We start from the raw sequence: 17058 nt of genomic DNA on the forward strand, positions 1-17058 counted from the left end.
TAAGACCGTTAATGGGTTATCTCCCTTGTTCTTGTCAAGAACAAAAGATTTCTTATATATCTATCTGTGAGAACTGTAGAGACACAAGTACCTAGGCCACTGTAGAATAAACAGTTCTTGTATATCTCTCTGTGAGAACTGTAGACACAAGGACCTGCTTGTTACTGTTATAACCGTGTATTTTCAGCTTTAACAGTACTCTCAGAATGCTTGTTACTGTTATAACCGTGTATTTTCAGCAGCAGCAGTACTCTCAGAATGCTTGTTACTGTTATAACCGTGTATTTTCAGCAGCAGCAGTACTCTCAGAATGCTTGTTACTGTTATAACCGTGTATTTTCAGCTGCAGCAGTACTCTCAGAATGCTTGTTACTGTTATACTGTATATAGCAGTACTGTCAGAATGCTTGTTACTGTTATTTTCAGCAGCAGCAGTACTCTCAGAATGCTTGTTACTGTTATAACCGTGTATTTTCAGCAGCAGCAGTACTCTCAGAATGCTTGTTACTGTTATAACCGTGTATTTTCAGCTTTAACAGTACTCTCAGAATGCTTGTTACTGTTATAACCGTGTATTTTCAGCAGCAGCAGTACTCTCAGAATGCTTGTTACTGTTATAACCGTGTATTTTCAGGCGCAGCAGTACTCTCAGAATGCTTGTTACTGTTATAACCGTGTATTTTCGCAGCAGCAGTACTCTCAGAATGCTTGTTACTGTTATAACCGTGTATTTTCAGCAGCAGCAGTACTCTCAGAATGCTTGTTACTGTTATAACCGTGTATTTTCAGGCGCAGCAGTACTCTCAGAATGCTTGTTACTGTTATAACCGTGTATTTTCAGCTTTAACAGTACTGTCAGAATGCTTGTTACTGTTATAACCGTGTATTTTCAGCCACAGCAGTACTCTCAGAATGCTTGTTACTGTTATAACCGTGTATTTTCAGGCGCAGCAGTACTCTCAGAATGCTTGTTACTGTTATAACCGTGTATTTTCAGCAGCAGCAGTACTCTCAGAATGCTTGTTACTGTTATAACCGTGTATTTTCAGCTTTAACAGTACTGTCAGAATGCTTGTTACTGTTATAACCGTGTATTTTCAGCCACAGCAGTACTCTCAGAATGCTTGTTACTGTTATAACCGTGTATTTTCAGCTTTAACAGTACTCTCAGAATGCTTGTTACTGTTATAACCGTGTATTTTCAGCTTTAACAGTACTGTCAGAATGCTTGTTACTGTTATAACCGTGTATTTTCAGCCACAGCAGTACTCAGAATGCTTGTTACTGTTATAACCGTGTATTTTCAGGCGCAGCAGTACTCTCAGAATGCTTGTTACTGTTATAACCGTGTATTTTCCGCAGTAGCAGTACTGTCAGAATGCTTGTTACTGTTATAACCGTGTATTTTCCGCAGCAGCAGTACTCTCAGAATGCTTGTTACTGTTATAACCGTGTATTTTCAGCAGCAGCAGTACTCTCAGAATGCTTGTTACTGTTATAACTGTGTATTTTCAGCTTTAACAGTACTCTCAGAATGCTTGTTACTGTTATAACCGTGTATTTTCAGCTTTAACAGTACTCTCAGAATGCTATTTTCAGCTTTAACAGTACTCTCGGAATGCTTGTTACTGTTATAACCGTGTATTTTCAGCTTTAACAGTACTCTCGGAATGCTTGTTACTGTTATAACTGTGTATTTTCAGCCGCAGCAGATAATTGACCGGGCCCACCAGACATCGCCGACACGCAGCGTGAAGCTGGACACAGTCCATGAAGAGGTGGACGCTGTCCTGGAGGCTGTCCATGAGGAAGGGTTCGTCCCGAGCGAGAGCTTGACCGATGTCAGCGTCGACAAATCTCAGTTCACTTTCTCACCGCAGGACGGCAAGAGAGTCACCAAGCAGCTCCTCGACTTGAAGCCGTAAGTAGATCTGTGTCTTTTATAAACATACAACCTGATTAAAGAAAGAAATGTTTTATTTAACGACGCACTCAACACATTTCATTTATGGTTATATGGCGTCAGACTTATGGTTAAGGACCACACAGATATTGAGAGGAAACCTGCTGTTACCACTTATGGGCTACTCTTTTCGATTAGCAGCAAGGGATCTTTTATATGCACCATCTCACAGACAGGGTAGTACATACCACGGCCTTTGATATACCAGTCGTGGTGCACTGGCTGGAACTAGAACGATCCCAGACCGACTGCTCATTGAGCGAGTGCTTTACCACTGGGCTACATCCTCCTAAGTAAATTTAATATAGTAATTGTCATGGCTGACATTCCGTTTTTAATAGTGCATTGGTTCTGTTGATATATGAGGTTCCTTGTTCCGATTTCGCAGGCAGTTTAATCCTTTTGTAGTAGCCTGCTATTTGTTTTTTACCTGAGACATTCATTACTTTGTAATTATAATTCATAGCTTCTTTTATAGTGAGTTTAATTACATACTGGATTGTCATGTCTTGTCTGTTCATCCATTCATCTGTCTTTGACGTTATTTCATTCATGTGTTCTAGTGGTGTTGTTAAACAAAACAAACTCTGACGTTATTTCATTCATGTGTTCTAGTGGTGTCGTTAAACAAAACAAACTCTTTGACGTTATTTCATTCATGTGTTCTAGTGGTGTCGTTAAACAAAACAAACTGTTAAATATTTTATTATATTACCGGTAAGTTACATGTTACATGTACCTTGTATTTTCCATTGTGAACTGTTTCTGTTATTTTCTTCCACCTTAAATGTGTGCCTACAATGAATATTAAATTATTTACTTATATTAGGTTACTTCATCATTCTCTTCTCTTTGTCTCACTTTGATGAAGTAAAAAAGTGAGATATTCTGTTGATGGTGGTGGTGTCAAGTAATCCATTTAAAACTCCAATGTTAATCTTTCACTTGTCTGGAATTTTCCCCATCCCAAATAGTGCCCCACAACTGCTCACCTGTCTCAGGTGTGTGGGGGGCATCTTCATAAATCAAGGCTAATATTCGTTCCTCGTATTCAGCCTTGATACATGTAGTCAAGATTACTGATATCCACTACTAGCGCCCTCTATTGGAAGAAAATTTGTAACACCAATTATGTCCCTTACACGATGACATCGCTGACCAATCACAGCATCGGTAACATGTGACAATCTTGAAAGCAATATCAGTGTTCACCCGCCAACATGGAGTTTACATAACAAGGGAATCTATAAGGAGCGTTCCGATTCGTTGCAATCAGATCTCATCGCATCCAATGAAATTTAAGCATTTTGTGACACGATTTCTTGACGACATGTATCAAGGCTGAATACGAGAAACGAATATTAGCCTTGACTTATGAAGATGGTGGGGGGGAGACCTAAAAGATCCCTAGCTGTTTTTCGGTAGGAGTAGGCTGTCTAGTGCGGTGAGTTTCCTTTCTGTTACGGTGCAGGACGTAGCCCACAGGTAAAGTGCTGTCTTGATGCGCACTTGGTTTGGGATCAATCCCCATCGATGGGCCCATTGTGCTATTTTTCGTTCCAGCCAGTGCACCACAACTGGTATATCAAAGGCCGTGATATGTACTATCCTGTCTGTGGGATGGTGCATATAAAAGATCCCTTGCTACTCATGGAAAAATGTATCGGCTTTCATCTCTAAGACTATATGTCAAAATAACCAAATGTTTGACATCCAATAGCCGATGAGTAATAATCAATGTGCTCTAGTGGTGTTGTTAAACAAAACAAAATTTATCTCTTTTCTATCAGCCATGAGTCAAATTAAGCATATTACAGTATTTTGGGTATAAAATACAGGTAACTGTGGTTTATAGTGTGCTGAGGTGTCCTTGCCTTACCTGTTGTTCACTGTGACAGGTGTACGTACGTGTTGTTCACTGTGACAGGTGTACGTACGTGTTGTTCACTGTGACAGGTGTACGTACGTGTTGTTCACTGTGACAGGTGTACGTACGTGTTATTCACTGTGACAGGTGTACGTATGTGTTGTTCACTGTGACAGGTGTACGTACCTATTGTTCACTGTGACAGGTGTACGTACGTACGTACGTGTTGTTCACTGTGACAGGTGTGCGTACCTGTTGTTCACTGTGACAGGTGTGCATACCTGTTGTTCACTGTGACAGGTGTACGTACGTGTTGTTCACTGTGACAGGTGTACGTACGTGTTGTTCACTGTGACAGGTGTACGTACGTGTTGTTCACTGTGACAGGTGTACGTACGTGTTATTCACTGTGACAGGTGTACGTATGTGTTGTTCACTGTGACAGGTGTACGTACCTATTGTTCACTGTGACAGGTGTACGTACGTATGTACGTGTTGTTCACTGTGACAGGTGTACGTACGTGTTGTTCACTGTGACAGGTGTGCGTACCTGTTGTTCACTGTGACAGGTGTACATACGTGTTGTTCACTGTGACAGGTGTACGTACCTGTTGTTCACTGTGACAGGTGTACATACGTGTTGTTCACTGTGACATGTGTACGTACGTGTTGTTCACTGTGACAGGTGTACGTACCTGTTGTTCACTGTGACAGGTTTACGTACGTGTTGTTCACTGTGACAGGTGTACGTACGTGTTGTTCACTGTGACAGGTGTGCGTACCTGTTGTTCACTGTGACAGGTGTACGTACGTGTTGTTCACTGTGACAGGTGTACGTACGTGTTGTTCACTGTGACAGGTGTACGTACGTGTTGTTCACTGTGACAGGTGTACGTATGTGTTGTTCACTGTGACAGGTGTACGTACCTGTTGTTCACTGTGACAAGTGTACGTACGTGCTGTTCACTGTGACAGGTGTACGTACCTATTGTTCACTGTGACAGGTGTACGTACGTACGTACGTGTTGTTCACTGTGACAGGTGTGCGTACCTGTTCACTGTGACAGGTGTACGTACGTGTTGTTCACTGTGACAGGTGTACGTATGTGTTGTTCACTGTGACAGGTGTACGTACGTGTTGTTCACTGTGACAGGTGTACGTACGTGTTGTTCACTGTGACAGGTGTACGTACGTGTTCTATGTGTTGTATATTCACCATCATTTTGCCATTCACATACATGTATTTTGGCATTAGTTGCACATTCTGCCACTCCAGTATGGATTGTCATTTTATTTTCAGATCTATTATATCTCAGCTGTAAGCCTTTTTACCCTTCTGTCATTTTCTGAATGTTTGCCTCTGCTTACTAACCCAACATGTTCACCTTAATAGCAAAACAATTCCTGTGGTTTGGAGCATTTTGAAAATATGTGACTGTCAACGGTGAAAACCAGGCTGAAATTACCAATAGCAATTCATGCATAATGTTATTTTAAACCATTTTTCAAAATGAAGTAAATAATATAAAACAATATCTTTTCTTTCTGCTTGCAGAAGATGTAAGGGTTACAAATAATCTGAAAAACATAAAAACTTTTTGTTTGTAATCTTAATCAGTACTGTAATTAGTAATCCCAATTTTACTAAGATAAAGGAAAAAGATTTTTTTTTTTTTTTTTTTTTTTTTTTTTTTTTTTTTTTATTAAAGGCAGAACAAAATCCTGTACATTTACAAGATGATATACATGCAGGTGTGAAATATATATTTTGTTAATAAAATTGTTGTTTTTTGTACTTTGGAGAGCTTTTTTTCCCATAGACAGTCACATAGTATTATGCAAATTGGTTTATACATTGTAACTAGTCGTACCTCACTCCCTCAGAATTTCACAGGGCGAGGATGTCCCTTGTTGAACGATAAACAAAATATGAATTTAATTGAAGACATGTATGTTGTTTATATGCTGACCAGTTCTTGATTACCATTATATAATAACTACCACCCATCTGGTCCCTCTCCCCAAATTGCCAAAATATTCCAGTCTATATGTAAACATATAAATGTAAGTTCCCTATCTCATTGTATTTTTATTTTTTTAGTTCAAGAGAGTGGACCATCAATTATTCGTAAACCTTCAATTTATAATTGATAATTAGACTATCAATTTATATTAATTTTTATTAGAAGATTTTTCTATATTAAAATTTTGTTTTTAAATATTTTAAACAACGAAAAAACATGACATTGGTGAGACATGTTGATTTGTACTTTTATTTTTAAAAACATTTCTCTTAAAGACAACAAAACCAAACATTTGTTTTGTTACATCATACCGGCCTCTGTGGTGACATGGTCAAGCCATCGGACATTAGGCTGGCAGGTACAGGGTTTGCAGCCCGGTAACTGGCTCCCATCCAGAGCGAGTTTTAACTGAGTAGGTGTAAGACCAATACACCCTCTTCTTCTCTCACTAACCACTGATAACTACATGTAACCTACTGTCCGGGACAGATAGCCCAGATAGCGGAGGTGTGTGCCCAGGACAGCATACTTGAACCTTAATTGGATATAAGCACGGAAATAGGTTAAAATGAAATGTTACATCATAAAATTTCATACACCAATGAACCATTTGATGATGCCAGCTGTTCACCATCTAGAGTAATTATACTACACGCATGTTCCTGTCATAACATTTCATACACCAATGAACCATTTGATGATGCCAGCTGTTCACCATCTAGAGTAATTATACTACACATGTTCCTGTCATAACATTTCATACAACAATGAACCATTTGATGATGCCAGCTGTTCACCATCTAGAGTAATTATACTACACATGTTCCTGTCATAACATTTCATCCACCAATGAACCATTTGATGATGCCAGCTGTTCACCATCTAGAGTAATTATACTACACATGTTCCTGTCATAACATTTCATACAACAATGAACCATTTGATGATGCCAGCTGTTCACCATCTAGAGTAATTATACTACACATGTTCCATGTTCCTGTCATAACATTTCATACAACAATGAACCATTTGATGATGCCAGCTGTTCACCATCTAGAGTAATTATACTACACGTGTTCCTGTCATAACATTTCATACAACAATGAACCATTTGATGATGCCAGCTGTTCACCATCTAGAGTAATTATACTACACGTGTTCCTGTCATAACATTTCATACACCAATGAACCATTTGACGATGCCAGCTGTTCACCATCTAGAGTAATTATACTACACGTGTTCCTGTCATAACATTTCATACACCAATGAACCATTTGATGATGCCAGCTGTTCACCATCTAGAGTAATTATACTACACGTGTTCCTGTCATAACATTTCATACACCAATGAACCATTTGATGATGACAGCTGTCTACCATCTAGAGTAATTATACTACACATGTTCCTGTCATAACATTTCATACACCAATGAACCATTTGATGATGCCAGCTGTTCACCATCTAGAGTAATTATACTACACATGTTCCTGTCATAACATTTCATCCACCAATGAACCATTTGATGATGCTAGCTGTTCACCATCTAGAGTAATTATACTACACATGTTCCTGTCATAACATTTCATACAACAATGAACCATTTGATGATGCCAGCTGTTCACCATCTAGAGTAATTATACTACACATGTTCCTGTCATAACATTTCATACAACAATGAACCATTTGATGATGCCAGCTGTTCACCATCTAGAGTAATTATACTACACGTGTTCCTGTCATAACATTTCATACACCAATGAACCATTTGACGATGCCAGCTGTTCACCATCTAGAGTAATTATACTACACGTGTTCCTGTCATAACATTTCATACACCAATGAACCATTTGATGATGACAGCTGTCTACCATCTAGAGTAATTATACTACACGTGTTCCTGTCATAACATTTCATACACCAATGAACCATTTGATGATGCCAGCTGTTCACCATCTAGAGTAATTATACTACAGGTGTTCCTGTCATAACATTTCATACACCAATGAACCATTTGATGATGCCAGCTGTTCACCATCTAGAGTAATTATACTACACGTGTTCCTGTCATAACATTTCATACAACAATGAACCATTTGATGATGACAGCTGTTCACCATCTAGAGTAATTATACTACACATGTTCCTGTCATAACATTTCATACACCAATGAACCATTTGACGATGCCAGCTGTTCACCATCTAGAGTAATTATACTACACGTGTTCCTGTCATAACATTTCATACACCAATGAACCATTTGATGATGACAGCTGTCTACCATCTAGAGTAATTATACTACACGTGTTCCTGTCATAACATTTCATACACCAATGAACCATTTGATGATGCCAGCTGTTCACCATCTAGAGTAATTATACTACACGTGTTCCTGTCATAACATTTCATACACCAATGAACCATTTGACGATGCCAGCTGTTCACCATCTAGAGTAATTATACTACAGGTGTTCCTGTCATAACATTTCATACACCAATGAACCATTTGATGATGCCAGCTGTTCACCATCTAGAGTAATTATACTACACGTGTTCCTGTCATAACATTTCATACACCAATGAACCATTTGACGATGCCAGCTGTTCACCATCTAGAGTAATTATACTACACGTGTTCCTGTCATAACATTTCATACACCAATGAACCATTTGATGATGCCAGCTGTTCACCATCTAGAGTAATTATACTACACGTGTTCCTGTCATAACATTTCATACAACAATGAACCATTTGATGATGACAGCTGTCTACCATCTAGAGTAATTATACTACAGGTGTTCCTGTCATAACATTTCATACACCATTGAACCATTTGATGATGACAGCTGTCTACCATCTAGAGTAATTATACTACATGTGTTCCTGTCATGCATGGGTGTGATCCTGCATGAGCAATGGATGCTTGTTATCTGCATGGTTGTGTTTGTTATTGGAATATTGAACATTCACAAAACCCATGTCGCTGCATGTTTTTGCATTTAAGATTGATTTGGGGGATTGGGTTTTTTTTTTTAAACTCAAATTATTGTGGTTACCAGATATTGCTGTTTTTGTGTGCTGTGTTCAAAGTATAAATCATTGTATGAATTGTTGTAACTGAAAAAAAATGTTGCATGTAAATATAAAATAATATGAAAATATTGTTATAGGAATGTTGACAGTTATGCTAAGATGGGAATACCCAACACTATGCTGTTTAGTTAGTATAGACAACTACATGTATAGACATTTATGAATAGACAAAGCCTTGGCTAGGTGAAATGGCATTATAATGACAGCATAGGTTTTGAAACAAACAGAAATGTTGATATAAAGTTGTTTTTTTAAATCTTCATGTTTGTTGTATGTTTTTTGGAGGAGTGGAGGGTTTTTGAGGTATGTTTTTTGGAGGAGTGGAGGGTTTTTGAGGTATGTTTTTTGGAGGAGTGGAGGGGTGGGAAAAGGTATCGAAAACAAAAGAATATGGTTGGTATGCTAGTGAACATCCTCTTAGTCACATTCAATAGGAATGTGCTGTCCTGTCTGTGGGAAAGTTCAAATAAAAGATCCCTGGCATTGTGTCCAGGACAGGCATGCTTGAACAGTTCTCTTATGAAAGCATGTCAAAAATTATCGGCCTTCCTCATCTCGACATGGTTTACACATGCTGTGTTTGTGATCACTTATACATGTAGGTAGCACTACACCAAATAACATCTGGTTGTGTTAAAGTTCAAAGTGCATCTAACTTTTTAAAATGCAGCGAATACTGCCAGTCCTGCCATTGGTAATAAAAGTTTCTTCATGTTTTATCAGTTTTAGTTTATATATGTGTCTGTGTGGGATAGTGGGGTTTGTAAATTTTAGATTTTAGTTACTTTAAAATCGATTTTCAGGTTGTTGCAACACTTGCAACAATTTATATTTATAATTCTAATGGTTTTATATTCATAATGTTAATGGTTTTTTCTCTCTCTCTCTCTCTCTCTCTCTCTCTCTCTCTCTCTCTCTCCAGTGATACAAAGAATGTGCGAAGAATGCACACCGCTGTTCGGCTGAACGAACACATCGTGGAGAAATCCCATGATGCTCAGCTTGTTATTCTCAACCTGCCGGCTCCACCAAAACACACAGCAGGCGATGAAAACTGTATCCTTTTTGTTCTTGTGCTTTTACTTTTTCAGACAAAAAAAAAAAAAAAATTAAACATTTCTATGGTACTTTTCAGGGCCCCGTTCCACGAAGCGATCTTAGACCTAAGATCACCGTAACTGCACAGCTAACATATGCACTTACGGTGATCTTAGCGCTAAGATCGCTTTGTGGAACAGGGCCCATGTCTGAGGCCTTGATGGTTACACACCACTATTTTCTTTTGCAAGCATTACAATATAATTTCTGTCAGAACATATTTTGTGAATTATAGGACAACATGGAGAGTGTTACTTGTACATGGCTGTCATATTTAGGACAACATGGAGAGTGTTACTTGTACATGGCTGTCTTATTTAGGACAACGTGGAGAGTGTTACTTGTACATGGCTGTCATATATAGGACAACATGGAGAGTGTTACTTGTACATGGCTGTCATATATAGGACAACATGGAGAGTGTTACTTGTACATGGCTGTCTTATTTAGGACAACATGGAGAGTGTTACTTGTACATGGCTGTCTTATTTAGGACAACATGGAGAGTGTTACTTGTACATGGCTGTCATATTTAAGACAACATGGAGAGTGTTACTTGTACATGGCTGTCATATTTAAGACAACATGGAGAGTGTTACTTGTACATGGCTGTCATATTTAAGACAACATGGAGAGTGTTACTTGTACATGGCTGTCATATATAGGACAACATGGAGAGTGTTACTTGTACATGGCTGTCTTATTTAGGACAACATGGAGAGTGTTACTTGTACATGGCTGTCTTATTTAGGAAGCACAGTCATTTGGTAATTCCCAAGCAAAAACACAATTGGCCGTAAAGTGTTTTAGTTATCCACTCCAAAGCCAAAGAATGATTTCATTTTGTAGGTGTCTGATGCCATATAACCATAAATAAAATGTGTTGAGTGTGCACGAGCATAGGAAGGTGCCAAAAAGTGTGTGTGTGTGGGGGGGGGGGGGGCACACTTTTATATTTACAAACTTTTACACCATTATAAAGCAAAATATTTCAAAAAGTGTGGAGGGGGGACATGCCCCCTTGCCCTTCCCCCCTGTTTCCTACACCAGTGGTGCATCGTTAAATAAAATATTTCTTTCTTTCTTTCTTTCATTTTGTAGGCCTCGAAATTTGAAACAGCAATCAGCAATGCTGCATCGCAAAAAGCTCTTGCATAAAAGATCTGCGATAGCATTTTTATCATTATGTGGTATTTACTCGATTATTATTCGTTCTAAATTGCTGTTGCAGGATGATTTGAATCTTGAGGACTGATTTTGTTGTTTTATAAGTTTGTTCCTTGTTTGTTTGTTTTCTTTTGAAACCCATGTTTCCTTAACAGTGTTTTTAGACATGGAATATCTCGAGGTCCTCACAGAAGGCCTGGAGCGAGTTCTGATGGTGAGAGGAAGTGGAAGAGAAGTCATCACAATCTACTCCTGATCACACAACGCTCGTATTATACAGTGCAGTAGTTGGTTAGAAAACATCATTGCCAAAATAAAACATTCAGCCAAGGTGCTTGGGTCATGAAATGGAGGAGTTAGTAGGAAGACATCATTACAAACATAAAACATTTAAGGCAAGATACTTGCTTTATAAACTGGAGCTGTCTTTGGGAAAACATCATTGCAAACATAAAACATTCAGCCGAGATGCTTGCTTTATAAAGTGAGTCTTTATTAGAAAACCATCATTGCAAACATAAACTTTCAGCCAAGATATTTACTTTTCAAATTGGAGTGGTTTTTAAGAAACCATTGTTGCCTGTATAAAACAATTAGCATTTGAAGACACGGGGATGTTCAATATACTAAAGGAAAGACTAATAGTACATCATGGCACTAACTGTCATATTCAACAAAGGCAACACTACTAATGTAATATCATCATATTTAAATAATAACATAACATATATATTAAACAGTGATCCGTAACTTAACAAAACTGTTTGTTTAGATGTCGCCAAATTGTTTTATTTGTGTCATTTAAAAATATAAATGTAGCCGCTAGTTTGATGCAGAATATTGCTTTGTGAAGTTACGCAGTTGATAGCTGTAAAGACTTATGTTAAAACCAGTGACCTGTTAATACACCCAGTAAAGTGTGATGCTGAATGTTGGTGTGTGAGGTTACCCGGTTGATAGTTGTACTAACTTACGTTAAAACCAGTGACCTGTTAATACACCCAGTAAAGTGTAATGCTGAATGTCGGCGTGTAAGGTTATCCGGTTGATAGTTGTACAGAATGATGGCAGAAACAATGATCTGTTAATAAGGGCTGTTCTAGATGAGTTCACAGTGGGGGGAGGGGTCAAATCTGGTGTAACAAATGTTACAAACATCGTTGAGCGTCTCATTGAAATGTGTCTGTGTGCATGTGCATGTATGTTTGTATACATGCTTGCTTGTGTGTGTGGGTGTGTGGGTGCACTCTTGCAGATGTCTAGGGCCGAATTTACATAGCACGTTTTTCTTTAATGCAGGTATTTAAGCATTGTAAATGTATGTAGTTACACATGTGTAAGACATAAACAGGCTTTTAAGTTCGCTCCTTGGACTTCACAAGATGTTTGCACAAGAGTTGTTTTTAGTAAGGGATCTAACGTGTTCTATTTTATGTCTTCTGTAATGTAGAATACTTTCTGTATGAAAAAAACTAAACAAATTGTCTATATAATTATTAGTAAGTGCAAATCAAAAACATAAAAGAAAAGATATGATTGGCTGTGTTATTGCACAAATGGTAACATGATGAATTGCCTCTACATGTGATTATTGAAAAAGCCAAATTTAGAAAGCTATTTTTTTAGTACTTGTATATGAATGATCAAAACAGCTTTTTCTGAATTGCCTGTATGTTGTGTAAATACGTACAAGTAAAACGCCTCCACATTGCAACAATGTTTTTGCTTCTGTTTGTGTTTATATGTTTAAAAATCAAACCTCCCATCCCCTCTCCTTAAAACCAGCTAGAGTATAGTTTTTAAAATAATACACCTTCCTTTTGGAAACTAATCATGTATGGTGTTACATATGAGAAGTAAGAGATCGGTAGGTTGCCCATATATATATGTATATGTATTGCTTTTTCTATCAAATTGGTTAAAATTGTTGATCATGTTTAATTGGTTGGGTGCTTTTTCACATCTGAATGTGTAATCAGGTAATTATTTTAAAATTTAATAATTTTATTTCTTACACACCAGTTTGAGAGAACATGTTGGAGATTAGTTTAAAGACATCTGATTGGCTGGCCAATGGTGATGACCTACAAGTCAAATCCAAACCATCCAATGAAAGTAACACGACAGATACTAAGTTTGGCTAATAATGCACAGAATAATTTTGATAATTAATATTATCATCGGAAACAACTTAGAAAATATATATATTTTTTTTTAGTTTGGTTGTTAGCTTGGTAAACAAAAAATATACTACACTTGTGTTGTTAATACCATTTATCTTGGCACTGCATGTAACTGTTTAAAAATGTATCCAACTCGTTTTTTGTTTGTTGATTACCTTTCAAAACAACTCTTAAAATAATTAAATCTAATGGCCACTTGTGTAGTATTCTATATAGGTATATCTGTTGTGCATATAAGCAGCATTATGTCATTATTTAATAATATTGCCCTCATACCACTGATGTCAAATATGTATTAAAATGCCATACTTTATTGTACAGTAGATTTTATTGCATTTATTTATTTTGTAAGTTGAAACTTGCAGTTAAAAATATTTAATATTTAAATTATATTTTTGGGGACATGGTTATCTTTTTTATTATTGGGAAAACTTCGACATTTAGTTCGAGGTACTTAAGTTATTGTAGTTTTGAGAAAAATATATTATATAGGTCATATAGATTTTTATAGCAATACCTTCCATAGATATATATTTATTTTTGTTCTTATTAAATTATATTTTAGATTGCCATACAAATTAGGTTTTTTAACTTGTATTTCGTATGTATCCTCCCTCCTTCCTAAAAAACCCAAATAAACCCATTAAGCATTTTATGAATGACATGATCTATCTTGTACATGCAGTTGCAGTAAGATAGTTGTCCAGTCTTGTTCAAGTTATGATACTGATATTTTGTGAATGACATGATCTATCTTGTACATGCAGTTGCAGTAAGATAGGTGTCCAGTCTTGTTCAAGTTATAATACTGATATTTTGTGAATGACATGATCTATCTTGTACATGCAGTTGCAGTAAGATAGTTGTCCAGTCTTGTTCAAGTTATGGTACTGATATTTTATGAATGACATGATCTATCTTGTACATGCAGTTACAGTAAGATAGTTGTCCAGTCTTGTTCAAGTAATAGTACTGATATTTTGGGTTAATTTGGCCCAGTTTTGTGTGTAAGATATATTATTGATATTGTTAAAATAAGTCGATATACAGTTGAAAAGATGATTTATGAAAAAAGCCTTAAGTTGCTTAATTTTGTGTAGGTAGTTATATGAAGAGTTCATTTCCAAAACGTAACAAACTCGGTACCAGTTATTGTAAAATTTATTTTCCTCATGCAATTATTTTCACTTGTCGCTTGTAACAATTGAAAATTATTTCAAGTGGGATATAAATTTGAGAATAGTGATAACTTATTTATTCTGAATATCTCTGTGAGAGTCAACATACCGTTAGTGTTTCTATTTTAGCAGTGAAGTTTGAAGTTCGACTTGTTACAGATAAATACATGTACACATTTTGCCTTTCATCCAGTGTATATATGTACATAGCATTTTGTATTTCGTGCCATTGTTACAGAAAGATTGCGAAACCAATGATTTCATGAAATCACTGCAGTTTTCTGGATTTTTACAACAGAATTTACAAAATTACAGAAACTCTCGGGAATTTCACCCAATCTCGGTCCTTTTGTTTTCCCTTTTCATTATTATTATCTTCTTTTTTTGCAGGGTCTCTTTGGTGTTTTTTTTGCTCTTGTTTTTTAAAAATTTATTTTATAGGATTAACTTTCTGTAAATCTGTTTAACACTACTTGGTAACATCAGGGTGTTTATCGTTAATGTGTTCATGTGGCGTCCTTTTACTTCCAAGAGTGTTTGGTAACTACCTACCGGTAATAACTGTTGTAACTTGTTTGGTGGACATTTGTGTTATTTTGACATTTATTTCATGACTTACATGTAAATGTATATTGAATATATGTTACTTTGATCACCAGTGATATTTTGATAGATAAAATATTGATTTGGATGCTTTCAGTTTTGTTTCAGTAAGTTTGTTTAAATGTTTGATTCCCTGTAGACACAGATATACTTCAAGGATTTCATGAAATTCCTAAATCTTAGGATTCCAGCAATTACGCAAAGATCACTGAAAATTTTAGCAAGATCATGAAATCATGGTCTCACGGTCTACTTGTAACATCTGTATCATGTATAATATAAAGTTATAACTTTTATAATTTGACAATTTATCATGTATTTTGTTACGAATCAATATTATTTATTGTGGTATAGTTTCTTGACTTTGTAACAAACAAAAATATGTCAAAAATATTTTTAGAATCTTTGTTGTGGTCATGTAATAGATATTTGTTTAGCAAGTATTATTAAAAAGAATATATTTTATGGAATATACAATAAGTTATGCCACAAACGCCACAAGAATTAAGACCACATTAAATACATGATTTACAGTTATTTATTGTAGATTTTGTAAAGCTAACTGTAAATTTGTCTATGTATAATGAATGAGGTGCAGCCATTGTTCTGATATACTTTTTTGTTAATAAGCAAGGTCACATTGTAAATAATAATTTAGGGCTGTTCCAGAAGTTGTGATGGGGTGGGAGACAATAGTTCTGCACTCCATGCACAACTATCACCCATTAAATGAAATAATGTTTTAATATTTGGGATTATTGCTCCTCTTTCCTCTTGGTTTTTTTGGGTTTTTTGGCTTTTTTTCTTTGTTATTTTCGAAAATGCCAGCCATGCAATAATAATGTAAGTGTTCCATCTCTACCTGTCACCCTGCCACTGCCCCACCCCTACCCACATCCCCACCCCCACCCCATGTTTGTGGTATTTCTAGAACAGCCATACAGTCAAATCGCTTTAGTAAAGCGGTTCTTTAGTTATAATTTGTAAATACTGTAATAAAAATGTTTGCATATATTTGTGTAGAAGAACATCACATTCTGTGTTTATGGTTACAAGCCATTCATGATTTAAATTCATTGTGTTGCTGGATTTGTTTTTCACTTTCATTTATTTTTGTGTTTATACTTTTAAATTGAGTTTGATAACTGTTTTGGAATTTAAAAACAAAATTGTTCTAGTTAGAGATTTTACTAGGAAAGAGTGAAGTGTTTTTCACTATGCTGGATTTCAAAGGGGTCAGAAACCAATGTTATTGCAAATGTCATGGTTGGCTGGTTAGAATGATACATGTAACTACCTAAACTTAGATTATATTACACTCTGCTTAGTTTGCATAGTATGATGTACATAAAGAGAGATATATGTACGCTCTTTGTTTCTTTGTTGGATTTTTGTTTTGGGGGGTGGGGGGGGGCTTTCTGGGTTTTTTGTCAAACTTTGTTACAATCCTTCGAGAATTAATAGACAAAAATGTACAATCTTTGGGTTGTTGTCAAACTTTGTTACAATCCTTCGAGAATTAATAGACAAAAATGTACAATCTTTGGGTTTTTTGTCAAACTTTGTTACAATCCTTCGAGAATTAATAGACAAATTTTTTTAATCTTTGGGAGTTTTGTCGAACTTTGTTACAATCCTTTGAGAATTAATAGACAAAAATGTACAATCTTTGGGGGTTTTGTCAAACTTTGTTACAATCCTTTGAGAATTAATAGACAAAAATGTACAATCTTTGGGAGTTTTGTCGAACTTTGTTACAATCCTTTGAGAATTAATAGACAAAAATGTACAATCTTTGGGGGTTTTGTCAAACTTTGTTATAATCCTTCGAGAATTAATAGACCAAAATGTACAATCTTTGGGGGTTTGTCGAAATTTGTT

The 17058-nt window shown here is 36.2% G+C and overlaps 1 protein-coding gene across 2 annotated transcripts in view; it reads left to right on the forward strand.

Moving 5' to 3' along the window:
- The window catches only part of LOC121388965 (solute carrier family 12 member 4-like), a 140747-nt gene extending 127969 nt beyond the window's left edge, over positions 1-12778 (forward strand). For both annotated transcript variants that reach the window (XM_041520521.1, XM_041520518.1), the window contains 3 exons: positions 1704-1921; positions 9871-10004; positions 11378-12778. In XM_041520521.1, the coding sequence (XP_041376455.1) occupies positions 1704-1921; positions 9871-10004; positions 11378-11469 (444 nt within the window). In that variant the 3' untranslated portion in view covers positions 11470-12778. The remainder of the gene's footprint in view (positions 1-1703; positions 1922-9870; positions 10005-11377) is intronic.
- Positions 12779-17058: the final 4280 nt, after the last annotated feature.

The sequence above is a fragment of the Gigantopelta aegis genome, chromosome 14, assembly GCF_016097555.1.
Source record: "Gigantopelta aegis isolate Gae_Host chromosome 14, Gae_host_genome, whole genome shotgun sequence".
Lineage (NCBI taxonomy): Eukaryota > Metazoa > Mollusca > Gastropoda > Neomphalida > Peltospiridae > Gigantopelta > Gigantopelta aegis.